Raw genomic sequence first — 21,185 nt, forward strand, 5'->3', positions numbered from 1 at the left:
GGTGGCGGTTGCTCGCCGACAGTCGAAATTGCGATCTTGTCGTCATGCTCAGCCTTGTGGAAGCAAGCATCCATGGTGTAGCCTGTTTCTCCGCAGAAACCACACTCCTCTGCTAACTCAGGGGGAACAAAATCTCCCGATGACTCCTGTGGTGTCTGATGGTGCACCTGAATGTGTGAAGGCGCGAAACCACCTTCTCGAGCATGCACTTCAGCCCACGCTGCTGCCAAGGGTATCTGGTAGGCGATCGGTAGTACAAAGCCTTGCTCATCCGTAAAAATGGGTAGAGGAGGGCGGTTAGCCCAGTAACCAGCCCCGAACATCTCACGTCCGCCCCTCCCCCTTACGGAACGGCCACGTCCACTACGTGTGCTCCTACCGCGAATACCATTAGAACCAGTAACTGTATCCATATATCCAACGGTACTACGAATAAAACAAGAATATAATTTAGTCTAAACATGCTATGAAATATCAAAGACTTACTTACAGCGCGATGGGATGCTCAATAGTCAAGATTCACTTCTTTCTAACCTGGCTTTGATACCAAGTTGTAACGCCCCAAAATTTCGACTTGTGATTTCGAAAACTTTATCGAAAAACCCTTTCAAAGATTTAAAGTTTAATATTTAAAAACAACAGCGGAAGGCATTTAGAAAGGAACACAAGTCAATAATCCTGGGTACGTTAGCTGAAAAACCATCATTCACATGTACAACATCTTTAAAGAAATTTAAGAAATAAGGCAATCGATTAAAATCTGCAGTTTATTACAAAATGAGCCTTTTATTCCAAAGTTTAATAAATCTAAGAAAAACTCCAAAAAGTCCCAGAGCCAATCCGCCAGCAGAAAGGAAATGAATCTTGATCCACGTTGCACCACGCCATCGGCCGCCAGTGAAGTCCTACTCCTCACCTGCCCATGAAATGGGTCAGTTTCATAACAAACTAGTAGGTGCACGAACAGATAAGTAGAATGAAAATAAAACAGGACATTCATAAGATAAGCAATTATGATATTTAAGCAGTTAAAGCAGTTGTAGTCTATTCTAGCAAATGTAATAAGTGCAAAGAGAAGCAGTGTAAGTCTCAGTCATCTATATCTATTCATGAATATATTATTTAAGTTCTGATATTAACTGGCCTGTGGGTACGCACAGACGCGAAACGTAGAAACAACCGAGACCAATCCGGGGGTTTATTATGTCAGGTGTTTTCATTAACCCGGATGGCTGACTGAGTCCGCTCCTAAGGGGACGGTCAGTGACCAAGAGAGTAAATCCCCAAAGGCATTCGTGGCCCAAGGATGCATCCAACTTCTGCAGAAGTGCCTGGGAATTACCACCTAGGATAATTTATGGTAATCCCAATTCCCCTAACTCCGATGACTGGGGAAACCGAGTCTTTTGCCCGTGGGGTGGTTGTTAACAACCTGTCCATCGGAGTCTTTGTACCATCCATCCTCTCCCTTGATGAACCGTGAAGATCGAATGGGTACGACGGGGTTTTCTTAACCGCCGCCCCATCCTACATGCTCTGGTCTATTAGACCCACTCGAGCATCTTGCCTGTGAAGGCGAAAGGTCACCATTTATGTGATCTCAGCATTGTGCCAATTGCACGCATCGAGGTTGCTACAACCTCATCCCCCAACCATCGTAACCCACATGGGACGTACTTGTCCAAAAGTACGGTTGTACCTCCCTAGAGATACGACTACGATGAGAGGGCAACATAAAATGTTCTATGATACTTTTGGTTCATGCATGTATTGCCTTATGAGCAAATGGGCCTGTGGAGGCCGGTATTATCTCATTGATATCAATAAAGAGTTGCTTGATCACTTCGAGGTACTCAATGACCCCCAGTACTATTTGTATCATACCTGTCTTCAGTTCTAATGATAGTAATTTGTGGGTTTCTCGATAAATAACCCATCACAAAGTTTTGTAAAAATCTGTATTATACTTGGCATGCTCGAATACTAAGAAACAAGAAGTCTCATACAAGATTCATCAGGCAATAACCAATAATGCATCTATAGTAACTTATAACAGTGAGCAAGGCGGAAATACAATAATAAGATCTTTCTAGCAAGGAGTCTACTCGTAGAGCTCACAATAAGCATGTAATTTCAAAACAAATACGGGAGCGGGAACACCATACAGACAATCACCAGTTAAGAAATTCTACGAGTAAGAATGCATGTCAAATAAACTATTCTATCACAGAATCCTTATAATTTATTTCATTCACACAAACCCTTCGTGCGACTTTCCCCTACCTCGGGGTGTCTTGCAGCTGCGTGCGTCTACGCGTGTAGATGATACGAGGCTCGGGCCGCGGAGCCAGAGCGAGGGGTCCGATGCGAGGTCTGCAACAGTGCTACGTTAATTATCATGCGGAAAGTAAAAGAAACAAACCTGCCTACAGGAAAAGAGAGAGGCAATAGGGGTGTGCCCCTACTGGCTGAAATCAGGAAAGCGACAGGGGGCGAACCCCTGCCTGCCGACAACAGTGGGGCGACTGGAACAGAGCCCCTGTCGAAAACAGCGAGGCGACAGTGAGGCCAGCACGAGACGGCAGGGAACCAGCCCCTTGCCGGTAGCATCGATGCGGCAGGGGGGGCAGCCCCTGCCGACAACCCAGAAGCGGCAGGGGTTGAGCCCCTGCCGACAGCCAAAAGACGGCAGGGCTAGCCCCTGCCGACATAGTGAGGGAGAAAGCTCGAGACGGGGGGGGGGGGGGTGACAGAGGAACAAGCCCCTGCGTGCCGAGAATCAAGGGGCAGCAGGGGAGTATCCCCTGCCCTCCCAGAAGCCAAGAGGCGACAGAGGACGAGCCCCTGCCAGCCTAGCAAAACTAAGGGCAACAGGGGCATTGCCCCTGCTAGCCGAGCAAAACTAAGGGCAACAGGGGCATTGCCCCTGCTAGCCGAGCAAAACTAAGGGCAACAGGGGCATAGCCCCTGTTAGCCGAGAAAAAAAACAAGGGCGACAGAGGCATTGCCCCTGTCAGCCGAGCAAGACAAAGAGTGACAGGGGCATTGCCCCTGCCAGCCGATCAAGACAAAGGGTGACAGGGGCATTGCCCCTGCCAGCCGAAACAGGAATGCGGCAGGGGCATTGCCCCTGCCAGCCGAAACAGGAAGGCGGCAGGGGCACTACCCCTGCGCGCCAAAACTTTAGAGGCAGCGGGGCTAGCCCCTGCCTGCCGGGAATCATGAAGCGGCAGGTGCACTGCCCCTGCCTACCGATGATCGGGGGGGGGGGGGGGGGGTGGCAGGGGGACTAACCCCTGCCAGAGATAGTGAGGGCTTGGGACGGGGGTGACAGGGAGGGTACCCGACCTCCCGTCGGTTCCCTATCACCCACCGAGGAGAGGGAGTGTCGCAGGGGCCATTGGTCCCCTGCCGGCACTCCGGCGCATCCCCAGAGGGAAGAAGGGACGACAGGAGCCTTGCAGGCCACCTGTCGGCCCTTTGGTGAATACCGGAGAGGCAGGAGGGGACGGCAGGGCTGTACGCTGCCTGCCGGCCTCCCGGCGAGGTGACAGCGAGGGGGGGTGAGGAAAAGAAGAGGGAGGAGAAGAGAAGAGGGAGGATGGCATACCTGGGAGCGGTGGCCGGCGTCGGCGACGTGCGCAGCAGGGAGGAGACCGGCGTGGAAGGGTGGCGAGGGCTGCGAGAGGGAGGAGAAGAGAAGAGGGAGGCGTGATCCCCCCCTCGCCCTCCATCCTTTCTCTTAAAGCCGCAGGGGGCACCCGAAAGGGGAAACCCTCGATGGGTTTCCTTATCCAGCCCAGAACGAACGGGGAGAAGGGGGGGGGGGGGGGGGGAGTGCGGCGCTCGGGACCCTGCGTCGGGTTACGCAAAACCCTAAAATAAGGGGCCCGGGTCGGGTCCGGACCCGACCCGACCCGGCCCGGCCCGGGTCCAAACAGTTTTTTTTTTTAAATGGGATTTTACATTCAAGTTCCAAGGCTTCTTCAAACTTTAATCATCATTAGAATTCCAAACACTTTAATCTTCAAATCTCCATGGTACTTTGGCTCAATCTATGACTTCCCTTAGTTCCTGCAACGAGGAAGCAACAACTACAACAAAAGGATTATAACACAATGTGTGTGTGTATATATATATTAAAATAAAATAAATATATATATATATATATATATATATATATATATATATATATATATATATATATATATATATATATATATATATATATATATATATGAAGCGAGGATGGTTAAACATACCAAAATACAAGAAAATACAATAATCATTTAAATCACAATCATTCAAACAATCATGAGAAAAGAAAAAAAATATTTAGAAATATGATAATACCACTATGAAACAGCTAAACATACAAAGATGTAACTTTTTTCTTTGAATTATATAAGGAGGTTTCTCATTCATCTACTTGGTTTTGGTAATTCATTCATGTCCTTGTACCATTTAAAGAAGCATGGCCTTATCATAAATATCAAAGTTGTAACCTTAATTTCCATACCTTGGATTTTGTTTTGATATTTTTCTGTCTCATTGTTTGTTAGCTTTTGATTCTGTAAATATTTTCTATGCTTTTTATATTGGTAACCTTGAAAAATGAATCAGTGCGAGATTTTCTAAAAGTGTTTCACTTTGCTTCTGTTAGGTCTTTCATGTCCTGGTTGTCATTGTCTATGTCAAGTTTTGACTAAAACTATGTTTTGATGTGATTTCCTGACAAGATTTTCTATTTGAATCAGTCTGTCTTCTGATAATGTGTTTGCTTTCACCATCTGAACTGATTGCTTTCTGTTTCTTGCTACGCTTCAAATGCTTTATTGTTCAAGGGCAATTGGTGTGCCTTCTGGATTGACTTTTCTTAATTATCTTGGTTTGTCATGCTTGTTAGGAGAATGAATTTGGAGTTGAACACCACTTGCATCGTGGCCGAGCATTGGCTGCTTTCAATTATCTGTTAGGTGTTCGAGCTAATAGAATGAAATCAACTAATAACCGCCAAGCAAATATCCAGTCCGATGCCCAAGCACTTCTTTCTTCATTAACACAAGATGAAGAATCACTGCTTTCTTCGGTATGTTTACCATGTTTCTGTTTTGGTTGGTTTTACATGGTTTTCCCAGATGAATGGTTGATTTTCTTCTCAGGAGTTCCCTGTGGGATGAACTCACCAGAATATCTTGATGACATTTTTTGCCTGTAACCAAAGGAATCACATTGAATCTCTAAAAAATTGTGGTTTTTGTTTGAAATTGTTGATATGCTTGTATTCAACTAAGATGGTAAGGCAACTTAATGAAAAAAATGAAGATGTGATATCTGAATCTTGAACTCTAAATTAATATTTTTTGTTTCAAGGTTTCTGTGGGGTGAACTCACCAGAAAACCTTGACAGTTTTTGCATGTAACAAAAAATTGGTGGTTTTGTTTGAAATTGTTGATATGCTTTTATACAACTATGACAGTTAAGCAATTTAATGAGAAAAATGAGCATGTTATAACTGAATCTTGAACTCTAAATTAAAAATTTGAGTCCTTGCAAATTATATATGAAACTAGAGAGGTTTATAACCATTTATTAGTGATAAATCGGAGAGCTTTTATTGGTACCCGTTGACCCTTTATATAGGAAAACTAAGATTTCTCCTTCCCTTGAATTTCTTTTAGTTGCCATTAAGCTTTAATTTCTAACTTTACTTTCTTTTTAGGTTATTCCACTTGCAATATTGCACTTTGAGGACCCTGTATTAGTGGCTGCTTGTGTATTTCTTCTGGAGATGTGTGGATTATCTGCCAGCATGTTACGTGTAGATGTCGCTGCTCTGCAGCGGATATCATCTTTCTACAAGCCCATTGGTTACAATGAACAGAAATTTTTGACAAAAGGCTCTGCATTTCATGTTGCATCCACTGAGGGTGATTGTTCTGTGTCTCTGGCTCGAGCATTAGCAGATGAATATTTACATCATGATGGTCTTAGACAAAAGGCACCAATTGGTCATCATCCTTCACAGATTCTAATGGCTGTACTCCATCACTTGGAAAAAGCTAGTCTGCCAATGATGCTTGACGGACCAACTTGTGGGTCATGGCTTTTAAACAGTGTAGGTGATGGAGCTGAGTTGCGTTCTCTACAAAAAGCTGCAAGCCACCATTGGAGTTTAGTGACACGCTTCTGTCAAATGCATCATCTTCCCATAAGCGCAAAATATCTTTCTGTGCTTGCAAAGGATAATGATTGGGTACTTTTTTCCTTTCATGATTCAGTTCATCCAATTCTTTTATAAATTTCTCGTGGAAGACATAACATGTGCATGGTTTTCTTAGGTTGGGTTCCTCACAGAAGCACAGTCTGAGGGGTGCCCATATGACACAGTTATCCAAGTAGTAAGTTCTTCCAGTATCAATCAGTTCTTTTACATGATTTTTCTAATACCTATACATAAATAATTTGACTTGTGTCACTTCAAGGTACTTACCCTTAGGATTTCTTGCAGGCAACAAAGGATTTCTCTGATCCACGGTTTAAGTCTCATATACTGACAGTTTTGAGAAGCATGCAACCAACAAGGACAAAAGCAACTTCCGGAATTAGTTCCACATTGCCAGCAAAAAGCAATGAAATTTCCATACCCGATCAGAGTAATGTTATGATTCCTGCTGAACTTTTTGGGATTCTTGCAGATTGTGAGAAGAAGAAAAATACTGGTGAAGCTCTTTTAGAGAAAGCGAAAGACACTCGCTGGTCACTTTTGGCAATGGTTGCTTCATGCTTTCCAGATGTATCCCCTTTGTCTTGCCTAACAGTTTGGCTTGAAATTACTGCAGCAAGGTTGCAATTTCCCTATATGCTTTCACATTGTTGATGGTCTACTGTGTTTTTATTACTCAAGTATTGTTGCGTCACTGGTCTTTCATTAGTGTCTGGGGATGACCTTTCACAGAATCAATTTTTATTTTTCTTGCTTGAGTGTATATTATTAATCTTTGAATTTTCTGGTGTAGTTTATTTGATGCTTGGTTTGTAGTATGAAGAAAGTTCTCCCATAGAATTGACTTTCTGGCATCTGATCCTTACAGGGAAACCTCATTCGTAAAGGTGAATGACATCGCTTCCCAAATTGCCAGGATTGTTGGCGCAGCAGTGGAAGCAACTAATGCTTTGCCAATTAGTGGCAGAGCCCTTACTTTTCGGTACAATCGGAAGAACCCCAAAAGGAGGCGCCTGATGGAAATGATTACTTCAGAGATTTCTCCAGCTAGTTTTTCTTCTCCTTCTAGTGTTTCTGATGCTGGGAAGAAGTCTGTGTCCCAAGAAGTTCCTGATGAAGAGAAAAATAAACAGTCGGAAGATAAAATTAAAGATGAAAAGCATCCAGATGATGGGCTTGTTTCCCTATCCAACATGGTTTCTGTGCTGTGTGAGCAACACTTGTTCTTTCCATTGCTCAGGGCATTTGAAATGTTCCTTCCGTCATGCCCTCTCTTACCTTTTATTCGTTCCCTTCAGGTATATGGAAATACTGGTGCTCAAAGATCAATACTTATAAATAATGGTACCTTTATTTGGAGTTGCACTTTCTAAAATTCTTTGTTTCTCTTTTCTCAATGTTTGTCTTTCTCTAGGCATTCTCTCAGATGCGGCTGTCAGAGGCTTCAGCACATTTAGCATCCTTCTCTGCCAGAATCAAGGAAGAACCCCATCATATGAACACAGGGAAAGATGAAAAAGCTGGTACATGGATAACATCAACTTCCATTAAAGCAGCTGATGCAATGATCTCAACATGTCCATCAGCCTATGAGAGAAGGTGCTTATTACAACTCCTGGCTGCTGCTGATTTTGGAGATGGAGGATCTGCTGCTTCACGTTTCCGGCGGGAGCACTGGAAAATTAGTTTAGCTGAGCCCTTTTTGTGTGAAGGTGATGGTTTATACATAGGAGAAGAAGCACTAGATGATGCTACACTTTTAACTGCCTTGGAAAAACGTGGATATTGGGACCAAGCACGTAGTTGGGCCAAACAGTTGGAATCAAGTGGTGCACAGTGGAAATCTGCTGTTCATCATGTTACTGAAACTCAGGTATGTGCATGATAAGATATAGTATGCACAATTGCTTATTCTAGCACAAATAGTTAGAGTTACCGGAGGCTTCTCAGGTAGGTGGGAAGCTCGCTTCCCGAAAACTCGCTTCGGAAGCGCGATACTCCTCGCTTTCGAAACTTCATGGGAAGCTCGATTCCCCCACGCTTCTTCTTTGCTTCTCATACACATGGTCTATGCATATTATATACTTTTCTCACGTTTCTTTTCATCTTTTTCATGTATTTTCTCTCAAGCTTTCACTCACTTTCCATGTACTTTCTTTAAATTGGTAACCATCATTGTTAGATTTTAACAAAAAATTTAACTCTTTTACAGAAAAATCATGAAATATAAGAATGATCAATTTCATTTTAGTTTTTATTTGTTTCTTGTTTGATTCCATATTGCTTCATTTTTTATTCATATTTTGCTTTTAAATTGAAACTTCGCTTCCCGCTTCGTATAAATTTTAAAATGCCTCGCTTCTCGCTTCCGCTTACCGTATCGTTTCCTGCTTCCGCTTCCTAGTTTGGCAACCTTGCAAATAGTTCATTCTTGTAATAATGCATAAGGGTGGGGAGTTTATGTGTGTACATTCTGGATGAGGTCCAGTAATTGAGCATGATTATTTCATTAGATGGCAAGCATTTCGTCTCCCATCTTCCATTTGGATTTGTTTTTTGATGTATCTAAACATAGTTTGCTTTCTTTCTTTAAAACATTTTTATACTTGAATTTCTCTGTGGGGCTTTCTGGATTACTATTGTTCATCAAAGCATTTGATGAAGTTCTTGTTCTACGAATGTACATTGACAGTCTTGATTATTGCATGTGTGTTGTATTTTTCATCCTTATACATTTGTTACATTTCAGGCAGAATCCATGGTGGTAGAGTGGAAGGAATTCTTATGGGATGTTCCTGAGGAGCGGGCTGCTTTGTGGGGTCATTGCCGGACACTTTTTCTCAGGCATTCATTTCCAGCATTACAGGTAATGGTGTACCTATGTAACACAGACTCTTGTAACAGGGCACCACACCTGCGATGCACCTGCACCCATGCGGGTGAGACACTTGGACACGGCTTCCTTTGTGTCAGGTGAAGTCAACCACACTGAGGTCCATTTCTGTCCAAACGTAGATTCAGTTAACCCTAACCAAGTCCAGTTTTATCTATATTATATGTATATATATAATTACATAAATGCACACATACACGTAGTGTTAACCTAAAACTGATTATATATATATATATATATATATATATATATATATATATATATATATATATATATATATATATATATATATATATATATATATATATACACCCTCCCTGCACTTTTTTTAAAGTGCTGCATCGCTGCATCCACATTCGTATCCGCACCCGCATCCGCATCCACACCTATGTGACATAGTGGTGTGGTGTACTTATTACCAATTGATGTATTTCCTGTGTCCAATTTCCTGTTTATTCTTAAGAGATGGTACTGTCTGACCTTTAAATTTGCTATTACCATGCAGGCTGGTTTGTTTTTCCTTAAGCATGCAGAGGCAGTAGAGAAGGATGTTTCGGCAAGAGAACTACATGAAATGCTTCTTTTTTCACTTCAGTGGTTGAGTGGAAGTATAACCCGTTCACATCCGTAAGTGATATTTTATGTCAACTGAAGGAATCGGTACACTACGTCTGATAATATGCTAATTCTAAATGTGAATTCTCCAGAGTTTATCCACTGCATTTGTTAAGGGAGATCGAGACTAGGGTTTGGCTTTTAGCTGTGGAATCAGAAGCTCAAGTGAAGGCTGGTGGAGGCTTGGCTTTGCTTGATCCCATCCAGGAACTGCCTAGTGGAAATAGCACAAATATAATAGAACACACTGCAAATATCATATCAGTTATGGATGATCATTTAAATTCTATGAGATTTAAAGCTGTTGAAAGAAGTGATGCCAAGGAAAGCACTCAGCATCTTCGACATAATATAGCTGTAGATCCTACCCCTGCTGCAGCAATCAGTCCTACAAAGACAAAGCGGAAAAGCAAAAGTTATCTCACTCCAAGACGTACCTTTGTAGATACTGTTGATAAAAATAATGAACCTGAAGACAACACAGATCTTGTTTCTAAAAGTAACTTTGAGCTATTTAGAAGCTCCCAGTTACAAGAGGAGAACCTAAAATTAGAGGCATCTGTATCAGGATGGGAGGAAAGAGTCGGACCTGCAGAGTTGGAGAGGGCTGTATTATCTCTCTTGGAGTTTGGACAAATAACTGCTGCAAAGCAGCTTCACCAGAAGCTGTCTCCCACAGATGTGCCCCATGAGTTTCTTGTCGTGGATACTGCTCTAAAGCTTGCTGCTCTTTCAACTCCTGGCAGTGGTGAAACCTCTTTGTATCTTCTTGATCCAGATGTTCTTTCAGTTATTCAGTCTTGTAACATATCCAGTGATATAGTGGCGGACCCATTACAGGTACAAAAGATAAACCTTTTAGATTACTTTTGTTGTCATAGCATCTTATAAAGAGGACAATGACGTTTATTATTCAGTTACTATTGAATTGCTTCACCTTTTTATCTGTTGTTGTAATTCATTTATTCCCTTATTTTATCCTATCTATTTATATAATTAGCTAATGGGTGCAGATCTTGGAGATCTTGACATCAAACTGTACTGAAGGTCGTGGACGTGGATTATGTAATAGAATAATAGCAGTAGTAAAATGTGCAAATGTATTGGGTCTTTCTTTTTCAGAGGCTTTCCAGAAGCGTCCAATTCAATTGCTTCAGTTGCTTTCTCTCAAAGCACAAGATTCCCACGAGGAAGCCATACTTCTTGTTCAGACTCATTTCATGCCACCAGCTAGCATTGCACGTATCCTAGCTGAGTCATTTCTAAAGGCAGGGTTCTATCCTTGACTGAATAATGACATGTTCTCTGTGCTATCTAATGATCTTCCTCTTGATATATGTTTACAATGGACAGGGTCTGTTGGCTGCACATCGTGGAGGGTATATGGACTCCCAAAAGGAGGAAGGACCTGCTCCTTTATTGTGGAGGATTTCTGACTTCATTAAATGGGCAGAGTTGTGTCCTGCAGAACCTGAAATCGGGCATGCCTTGATGCGTCTGGTTATTACTGGGCAAGAAATACCACATGCATGTGAGGTATTCATGCCTTATTTTGATTTTATGAGATTCAACTGTACTAAAACAGACAACTTGAAATCCATTTGCCACCTTTATGGCCAGTTTTACTTCGTTAGAGATTTCTTCCCTTTGAACCAATTAAAATTGTTAACTAGAATTTTGGTAAATCTTATTTGCTAAATAGATAGATGTTTGATTCCCCTTAATAATGTTCCTTGTGCTACTATTTAGTGTGGTCTATCTACTAGCTATTAAGGTGCTTTTCCTTTTCTATTGAATTAAATGGCAATCCTAATCCCGGTATTTCTCAAAGGTCAGGGTTTCCTTTTGTTTTCTGTACACTTCACTATTTTCAGCATTCTTAATATTAGTAACCGAAATTAGATTATTGCAAATAAATTGCAAATAATTTTTTTATGTTGTCATATTTTTATACATTACTATACAAAGGATCTTCACTTAACATTAAAGCTTTCCCATACTCAGATGTTTTGCTGATCTGGGATTATCCTTAATCAAATGGTTGTTTGTTCAATTTTTTTTCCAGGTTGAGCTGCTTATTCTGTCCCATCATTTCTATAAGTCTTCTGCTTGTCTGGATGGGGTTGATGTTCTTGTGTCCCTTGCTGCGACCAGAGTTGACTCTTATGTTGCAGAGGGAGACTTTGCATGTTTAGCTCGCCTGGTTACTGGAGTGAGCAATTTTCATGCCTTGCATTTCATACTTGACATACTCATAGAGAACGGCCAGTTGGAACTCTTGCTTCAGAAGTTCTCTGCAGCAGAAACAACTGGTGCGGCAGAGGCAGTTAGAGGATTTCGTATGTCTGTCTTGTCATCCTTGAAGCGCTTTAATCTTCATGATCTTGATGCATTTTCAATGGTACGCCAACATATTCTTCTGCTTTTGTAATTAACTTGCATAGTAACAAATCTCATGGTCTTGCAAGGTCTTTAATATCAAAAAGTAGTTGCTGAGTGATGGGGTGGCACAAATATGCCTCAGAAATACTAATAAAATCTAATTATTATGGTTTCTGAAAAAAAATTCAAACTAATAGAAGAACTTTATGCTTATTTAAAGAAGTTAAGAGCACCTGAACTGGCCAATTACATGTGCTCCTGAATCAGCGACATTTTATTTCAATTGTAAGGGTTATCATTAAATTACATAACATGATTTGTTTGTCATTAAGGTAGAAATTTTACCATATTCAATAGTAAAATTTCAGAAGCTGAATTTTAACTATGAATAGAATAAAGAGAATATTTACATACTTTTCCATTGGGGAAGAGACTGCATTAATCTTTTCAATTGCATTTACTGCCTTGATGCATACACCTTTTGCCTTGACGTGGTGATCATTGGAAATACTCTATTGGCTGCAGTATTCAAAGACCTCAGGGTTATTTCAAAGTATAGGATTCCAAAGAGTTTGCATCTGATCCCTGATCTGCAAAAAGGACGTGTTGCTTTCAAATAACAGCCCCCATAAACTATGGTGCTTGAAAAAGTTTGAGCAGTAATCCACCTCAATGCAAGATTAACTGACATCCATATTTTGCTAAACAAATTGGCAGGGTGTTTTGTGCCTGATCGGATAATGAATATCTTCTTATACATGATCCTAAATGATTTGTGGTAATTTTCTGTGTATCCTCTTAGTCACTTTTTGTAAGATCCAAGTCTAACCTTCATCCACATCTGAAGGGCGGGTTGCCATTATTTTTTTTATAAGTAAACATCTTGAAGGAATAAAAAATTGTTGCAGATTATAGTTGGTGTATTTAGATGCCCTATAATGAGGGTGTTCCAAGTACTTTAGAAAGTTATATACAAAGATTTTGGGATATTGGTTCAAGAACCAAACAAGGTGAAAAGAAGTCGTCATTGTGTATATGGCTGACCCGATCCACTTATATAATGGATCGGGTCCAGATCCAATTAGTGTATAATGTAAATTAGCATGTTGTTAAGGGGTATTTCTGTACCCTAGTTTTATACACTTAACTTTTAAATAGAATGAAAGGTGCAGCCACGATGGACTGACGACCTTTCTCTGAAATCTTTTTTTTTTTTCTCTCTCTCTCTCCCCTCTCTCTCTTTCGCTCGATGACAGGCCTGCACAGGAGAACGAGGGCTCCCTTTTAACATGGTATCAGAGCCTGTTTTAGAAGGCCACGATCTGCCGAGTCTGATCGAGTCTTCTCCACCCAGAACCGAGCCTGTTTCTTCAGCCACGATCTGCCAAGTCTGATCGAGTTCTCTCCATCCACGATCTGCCAATCACGATCTGCTTTGAGTCACCCAGAATCACGCCTGTTTCTTCAGCCACGATCTGCCAAAGTCTGATCGAGTTTTCTCAGCCACAATCACGCCTGCTCTGCTTTCAGTCACCCAGAATCACGCCTGTTCCATTCCAATCAGACGAGCCAAGCCTGTCACGTTTGTTTTCGATCTTTCAGTTGAGTTCTCCCCTAAGCAGGCTGATTTCTCGTCAGTCGCTGAGTCTTCCTCCTGTTAAAATGTAAAACTGTACATATATGTATATATAATAATATTATATTATTATATATATATATATAAATACATTTTTAATTTCTTTCTTTTCTGTATTTTTTTTCCTTTATTTTTATTTTTTGTCTTTATGTCATCTAGTTCAGTTTGAACTAGAATGACTGTTGCTAGTCAAGTCCTGTCCAGACTTGACTAGCAATAGAGCTGTTGGACTGACACAGCCCAACAGCTCTATTGAGTCCTCTTTCAGCTGTGTATATAAAGGGGTGCAGCCCCTCTTGTATTTCACTCCAATGCTTCTTAAGCAATTGGTTTTTCATATCAATAAAGAATACATTTTTATTTTTATTTTGTTTCCAGTTATACCCTTTTTAAGGGTTATGCTTTAGTGTCATTCTTGACACTTGCTCTTGTTAATCAAAGCTCGTGTTTCGAAGATCCCCATTTCATTTCATGGTATCAAAGCCGCGGAAGTACTAAATCTTGAGGAAAAGCTGCCTCGGTTTCCGTGCCCGTTTGCAAAAGTGTTCGCCGCTTGAAGAGAAGTGTTTTATCACTTCATTGGAAAAGATTTCACATCTTGTTGTATTGTTTTTTTTTCTTTCTTTCTCATTTTCCTTCTTGTTTCTCTTCTATCCCTATTCTTTCTCTCATTGTAATCGATGAATGACAATGATAAAGTCACCATCATGCCTATGAAACTAAGCGATACGAACTATGTAACATGGGCTTCAATCATGAAGCACCATATATGGGGAAAAGGCTTATGGGGGATTGTGGATGGTTCCGATTCGGAACCTAAGCTATCTCTTACTAAAAAGGAGGGAGATAAAGACGTCCCTCTATCGGAAGAAGAGAAAATCAAGGCTATTGCCTCATACGAGAAGAAATGGAAAGAATGGAGAATATCTCATGCGAAGATAATGTCATGGCTTATCAATAGCGTTGACATTAAAAAATGCTCAAGTCTTGCCAAATTTGATCATGCCGATAAGGCATGGGAATACCTTAAGAATATGTATTCCCTTAAAGATATTGCACACGTGTGCAACCTCCAAGAAAAAGTTCGAATGATGACACAAGGAGACAAAACTATTCGTGAATATTACAATGGGTTGTCCGAACTTTGGGAAGAACTTTCCCTTTTAGAACCAAAGTGGCATTGTGCCGAAGACATCGAGCTTCGTCAGAAACAACTCGATGTTGAACATTTTTACCAGTTTATCACTGGATTAAGGCCGGAATTTGAAACCACTAAATCGGCCCTACTTCACCGGGGAAAAATTCCTTCTATTGTTGAAACTATTGAAGAGTTAACAATGGAAGAAAATCGTCTCCGGAAAGGTTCTTTAAAAATTGAAGATGATTCTGTTTTAGCCGTGTCTAGACCAGGGAATCATGTTCGATCATATAGGCCTCCTCACTTTAACCGACAAAATGGTGACTATGATAAGAAGAAAGTTATTTGTCATCACTGTCATGAACCGGGACACTACAGGCCACAATGTCCCAAACTTAAGGAGCTGAGAGAAAAAAAAGCTGCAATTGCTGGATCGGAGCCTAAAGATCAGGATGCACCAGTTTCCCTGGCCCAACTAATGGAGATCCTTCAGCCTCTTATCAAAGGTGCCTCTTCCTCATCTGAAGCTTCAACCGGCGCAGCAGCCTCATCTTTTTCTGATTTAGGTAAAATTTCTTGGCTTCTTGACTCTGGTGCATCTTTTCATATGACCCCAAATAATCAAAGTCTATCCAAATGTGTTAAAAATAAAACAAGTGTGTCAAAGGTCTTTACTGCTGATGGGACTTCTCTTGAAATAGAAAGAATAGGAGATTTTGAAAAAATTTATAAAACAAAAATTTTTTTTATTCCAGAAATTAGACATGTTCCCAAATTAAATTTAAATCTTTTATCTGTATCTCAAATTTCTGATTATGGGTGTAATATTTTTTTTTCTTCTCATGGTTGTTGGGTACAGGATCGCCAGTCAGGCAAGCTGATTGGGGAAGGCCATAGAGAAGGAGGACTCTATTACATGGATTTTTTGGAAATGCCGAAGAAAGCTTTTTGTTATAATATTCAAAAAATAGAGTTGGAACTGTGGCATAAGAGACTTGGTCACCCACATATAGCCAAAATCCAACATTTTCCTCTTCTCTTGATTTAATTGCATATACTGATGCTGATTGGGGAGGTGATCCCAATAACAGACACTCAACCACTGGCTTTTGTGTCTTTTTAGGGGAATCATTAATCTCGTGGAGGTGTAAAAAGCAGCAGAAGGTATCTCTCTCATCCACCGAAGCTGAATACAGAGCCATGGCAACCACGACCATGGAAGTAGTTTGGCTCCGACGACTGCTTGCTGACATGGGAGTTGAAGCAACAAAGGCTTCACAAATGTGTTGTGACAACAAAAGTGCGATCTACATTGCCAGTAACAGAACATTCCACGAACGCACCAAACACATCGAAATGGATTGTCACTACGTCAGAGAGGAATATCTACACGGGATAATTGATCTGCCATATGTCACTTCAGAATATCAGTTAGCAGACCTCTTTACAAAGCCTCTCGCTGCTCCCCGATTTCACTTTCTCTTAGACAAACTTTCGCTCATTGTACCGTAAGTTTGAGGGGGAGTGTTAAAATGTAAAACTGTACATATATGTATATATAATAATATTATATTATTATATATATATATATAAATACATTTTTAATTTCTTTCTTTTCTGTATTTTTTTTCCTTTATTTTTATTTTTTGTCTTTATGTCATCTAGTTCAGTTTGAACTAGAATGACTGTTGCTAGTCAAGTCCTGTCCAGACTTGACTAGCAATAGAGCTGTTGGACTGACACAGTCCAACAACTCTTAATAGAGCTGTTGGACTGACACATTCCAACAACTCTAAATAGAGCTGTTGGACTGTGCCCAACAGCTCTATTGAGTCCTCTTTCAGCTGTGTATATAAAGGGGTGCAGCCCCTCTTGTATTTCACTCCAATGCTTCTTAAGCAATTGGTTTTTCATATCAATAAAGAATACATTTTTATTTTTATTTTGTTTCCAGTTATACCCTTTTTAAGGGTTATGCTTTAGTGTCATTCTTGACACTTGCTCTTGTTAATCAAAGCTCGTGTTTCGAAGATCCCCATTTCATTTCACCTCCATCATCCTTCAACCGAGTACATCTGGAAACGTAAAGTGCAGTTTTCTGAGCCCTCGTCCTTTCTTGCTGTGAGAAAACTCGACCTCTGTGGTGACGTAAATCTGTTTTTATTTCAGAATCACTGTGATTCCTTTGATTTTCTACAATCTGTTAATCTGTGATTCCTCTGTTAATCTCTGCTGTTTTCATTGTTTCTGAAATTCTGAAATTATTTTTGTTTTTCTGACTGCCGAGTATCACCTGGTACATCAGCCTGTTAGCCGAGCTCTCTGCAGCACCTAGAAATCACGTGAACTTGTCTTCAAGTTCACCTGTCAGCCGAGTGTCCTGTTAGCCGTGAACTGAACTGAACTTGTCTTCAATCTTCACTTTGTCACCTGTCAGCCGAGTGTCCTGTTAGCCGAACCCTCTGTTTTGTTTTGTTTCTTTTTATATACCTAAGTGTCAGTTCAGATTTTCCCTCAAATGGATTTTACTCATGGGCAATCATGTCTGTCCTCAAGTTTTCTCGGTCAACTAGTTTCTGAAAAACTGAATAACCTCAATTTCTTAACCTGGAAAAGACAGATCATCCCATTTATAAAGAGTCAGGATCTCTCTGGTCATCTGGATGGATCGGTTCCACCTCCCCCAGAATTTCTTTCACAGGAAAAAGCGGACGATAAAGGAGAACAATCTGTTGTTCTTCACAAGAATCCGGAATATGTTGCTTGGATGAAAAGGGATCAATCGCTAGTGGCATACATCACTTCAACTCTCTCACAAGAGGTCCTTATTGCTCTTCCTGATGATTGTTCGACCAAGGAACTGTGGGATACACTAGTTCAAACATATTCTCAAATTTCTGAGGCAAGAATTGTGTTTCTTAAGCGAGAGTTTCAATTGCTGAAGAAAGATTCCATGTCCATTATGGAATACCTGAATAAAATGAAAAGTATCACAGACCAACTGGTTGTTGTTAGGTGTTTTGTCAGTGAAAAAGATAAAGTACAACAAACCTTGAGTGGATTGGGGCCAGATTATCATGTTATGACGACAACCTTACCATGTTTACCAGAACTTCCAACGTTTGAAGATCTTCGTGCGAAATTATTACAATATGAGATGACTCTGAAAGGATCTTCTGAAGATTCTCATGGGCATTCAGGAACACAAGATGTGCTGGCTATGAGAATGAGTTATGGTCGAGGACGAGGAAGTTCTTTTCGAGGAAAGGAGGCCAAGGGAGAAATACCTATGGAGGTCGTGGCATACTTCCAACACCCAATATACAAGGACAAAGACCCACTCCCACATGTTTCCTATGCAACAAGAAAGGGCACATTAAAGCGAATTGTTGGTTTAACCCTCAAAATAAAGGGAAAGCTCCAAGCAGAAGCTAGGAAGGATGGAGAAGTAAAAGAGTTGCTGTTGGCAGGATTGAATATGAAGCAAAATGACGAAGGAATTTGGTATGTCGACTCCGGAGCAGCTACCCATGTCACGGGTGATGTAGGTAAACTCTTGACTCTCACTCCTTATGTTGGTAAGAATAGCATAGTCACAGGAGATGGATCTCATCACTCAATCTCACATACTGGAAATGCCATTATACACATGTCAAAGTCCTCTCTTAAACTTACAAGTGTCATCCATGCACCTAATATTCAAAAGAACATTGTTTCTGTCTCAAAACTTGTTGATGATGCTAATGCTTCAGTTGAATTTACTCCCTCTTCTGTTTATGTCAAGGATCTTCGCACAAGGAAGACATTCGTTGAAGGAAAACGATGGGGCAATATGTACATCTTTTAAGAAGATCCTTCCTTCATTCATTCCAACTATTCATCCTTGAAGCCTCACCAATGTCAATTTTTTTATCCTGATTTTATATTTACTATTTCTGAATGTAATAAGCCAAGACTTTGGCATAGTCGTCTTGGCCATTGTGGTCGTCATTTTATTGAAAAATTTGTCTCGAATAATCTCATCCCTAAGTCCAGTCTGAGTTTAGAAGTCGTTGATACAAAGTGTTCTAGCTGTCATTTATGTAAGAGTCATGTTTTACCATTTACTTTCATTAATAAAAGAGCTTCAAGGCCATTTGAGGTCATTTGTTCAGATGTCTGGGTCCTGCCCCACTTACTTCTCTTTCTGGCAGTAAATACTATCTTATCTTCATTGATAGTTACTCACATTATACTTGGATATTTTTTATGAAGCACAAATCAGAAGTCTTTGGATTGTTCCAGAGATTTCATTCTTTTGTTCAAAATCATTTCTCTACCAACATTCTCAATTTCCAGTGTGATGGAGGAGGTGAATTCTCCTCGAGTGACTTTGTTAGTTTCCTTCAACATAATGGGATAAAGAGAAGAGTGTCTTGCCCGCATACACCTCAACAAAATGGGATTGCTGAGAGGAAGCATCGACACATTGTTGAGACTGCAATGAGCATGATGCAAGGGAGCAACCTCCTTGTATCATTATGGACTGAGGCTTTTCACTCCACAGTTCATGTGATAAATCGATTGCCCATGAGTATCTTAGAAAATAAGTCACCATATTTCTCTCTTTTTGGCATACAACCTGATTATTATGAATTACGTGTGTTTGGGTCTGTTTGCTATGTTCACATTGACAGCTCACTCAGGCACAAGTTCCAAGATAAAGCCTTAAAATGCAGGTTTATAGGATATGCAAAAGACTACAAAGGGTACAGGTGCTATGATCCCTTGAGTAAGCATGTCAAAATATCAAGGAATGTAATTTTCGATGAAATGAACTTTGATGATCAGGATGCTAATTCAACCTTTCATGCTGATAACTCAAGCCCCAACATTGAGGTATACTACCCATGGTTAAATTCAGAACTCTTTTCCAATGGTAAAGTAGACTGTCCAGAAAATTGCAGTCAGAAGGAGACACATGAGGAATCAGCCAATGAAACTCAAACGGAGGAGACTGTTACACATGACTTGGAGCCAATAAGGTATAAGGGTATTGTGTACACCCGGCAAGAGAAAGAGCCCTCATTCATTTTTTGCACGAGTACAGATCCATCTGGACCATCCGCTTCGCAGACGATGGATATCAGAATATCCTCACGGATTCGACATCCACTTGACAGGTGGGTAAGTTATAAAAAAATTTCACTGGATTTTCAGTTATTCTTGACATCCATAAGTAAAGAGGATGAGCCCCTTATGTTCTATCAAGCTGCGAGCTCTAGAAGATGGGTAGAAGCAATGAATGAAGAAATGGAGGCCTTACATGAATGTGGGACATGGGAGATTGTACCTAGACCACTAAACAGAAATGTTGTTGGGTCAAAATGGGTGTACAAGATAAAGTATAAACCAGACGGGAGCATCGAAAGGTATAAGGCTAGACTTGTAGCCAAGGGATTCACACAAGAGGAAGGCCAAGACTTTGATGAAACTTTCAGTCCTGTAGTTAAAATGGGGACCATTCGCATTGTGTTGAGTCTAGCCATTAAACATGGATGGACATTGAGCCAGCTGGATGTAAAGAATGCGTTTATGCACGGGGATTTAAAAGAGGAGGTCTACATGGAACAACCCACTGGATATGCAGAACGAGACGCCAAAAAATATGTATGCAAGTTAAAGAGAGCCCTCTATGGTTTGAAACAAGCTTCTCGTTCCTGGTTCGATAGTTTTTCTCTAGAAATACAACGGCATGGCTTCTCTCGGTCCCTTCTGGATCACTCATTATTTATTCACAATGAACAAGGAGTCACTACTCTTCTATTAATATATGTAGATGACATCATCATCACAGGGAACTGTAAAAGTCACATTGAGCAGGTGAAGAAGTTATTAAATCAGAGATTTAAGATGAAAGATTTGGGAGAGCTGCGATATTTTCTTGGGGTAGAAGTTGATAAAAGAAATGATACACTCACCCTTACTCAACACAAATACACGTTGGACATTCTTAGCAGAGCAGGCATGACAGATTGTAAGCCGTTAACAACTCTAAGTGTCATTCATCAGAAACTGAGTTCAAAGGAAGGGGATATATATGGAGATCCCACTAAGTATCACAGCTTAGTTGGCATGTTGCAATACCTGACTTTTACTAGACCTGACATAGTATATTCGGTTAATCAGGTATCCCAGTTTATGCATGAACCTCGTATGTCACATATGGAGGCAGTCAAACATATACTTCGTTACCTGAAGGGTACAATTGGTGATGGGCTGGTATACAAGAAAAGAGACTTAGATCCAGGCGGG

The 21,185-nt window shown here is 40.6% G+C and overlaps 1 protein-coding gene across 3 annotated transcripts in view; it reads left to right on the plus strand.

Annotated features, from left to right (window-relative positions):
• LOC149828546 (spatacsin carboxy-terminus protein) overlaps nt 1-21,185 on the plus strand; it is a 111,936-nt gene that overhangs the window by 87,194 nt on the left and 3,557 nt on the right. For 2 of the 3 annotated variants that reach the window (XM_090017637.1, XM_090017640.1), the window contains 12 exons: nt 4,907-5,089; nt 5,724-6,257; nt 6,343-6,402; nt 6,513-6,847; nt 7,096-7,525; nt 7,642-8,100; nt 8,977-9,093; nt 9,626-9,747; nt 9,828-10,575; nt 10,749-11,003; nt 11,089-11,271; nt 11,801-12,136. In XM_090017637.1, coding sequence (XP_089873763.1) covers nt 4,907-5,089; nt 5,724-6,257; nt 6,343-6,402; nt 6,513-6,847; nt 7,096-7,525; nt 7,642-8,100; nt 8,977-9,093; nt 9,626-9,747; nt 9,828-10,575; nt 10,749-11,003; nt 11,089-11,271; nt 11,801-12,136 — 3,762 coding nt within the window. The remainder of the gene's footprint in view (nt 1-4,906; nt 5,090-5,723; nt 6,258-6,342; nt 6,403-6,512; nt 6,848-7,095; nt 7,526-7,641; nt 8,101-8,976; nt 9,094-9,625; nt 9,748-9,827; nt 10,576-10,748; nt 11,004-11,088; nt 11,272-11,800; nt 12,137-21,185) is intronic. The other variant, XM_090017638.1, reaches the window with a different exon arrangement.

The sequence above is a fragment of the Nuphar pumila genome, chromosome 9 (genome assembly GCF_984573655.1).
Source record: "Nuphar pumila chromosome 9, dmNupPumi1.hap1.1, whole genome shotgun sequence".
Classification (NCBI taxonomy): domain Eukaryota; kingdom Viridiplantae; phylum Streptophyta; class Magnoliopsida; order Nymphaeales; family Nymphaeaceae; genus Nuphar; species Nuphar pumila.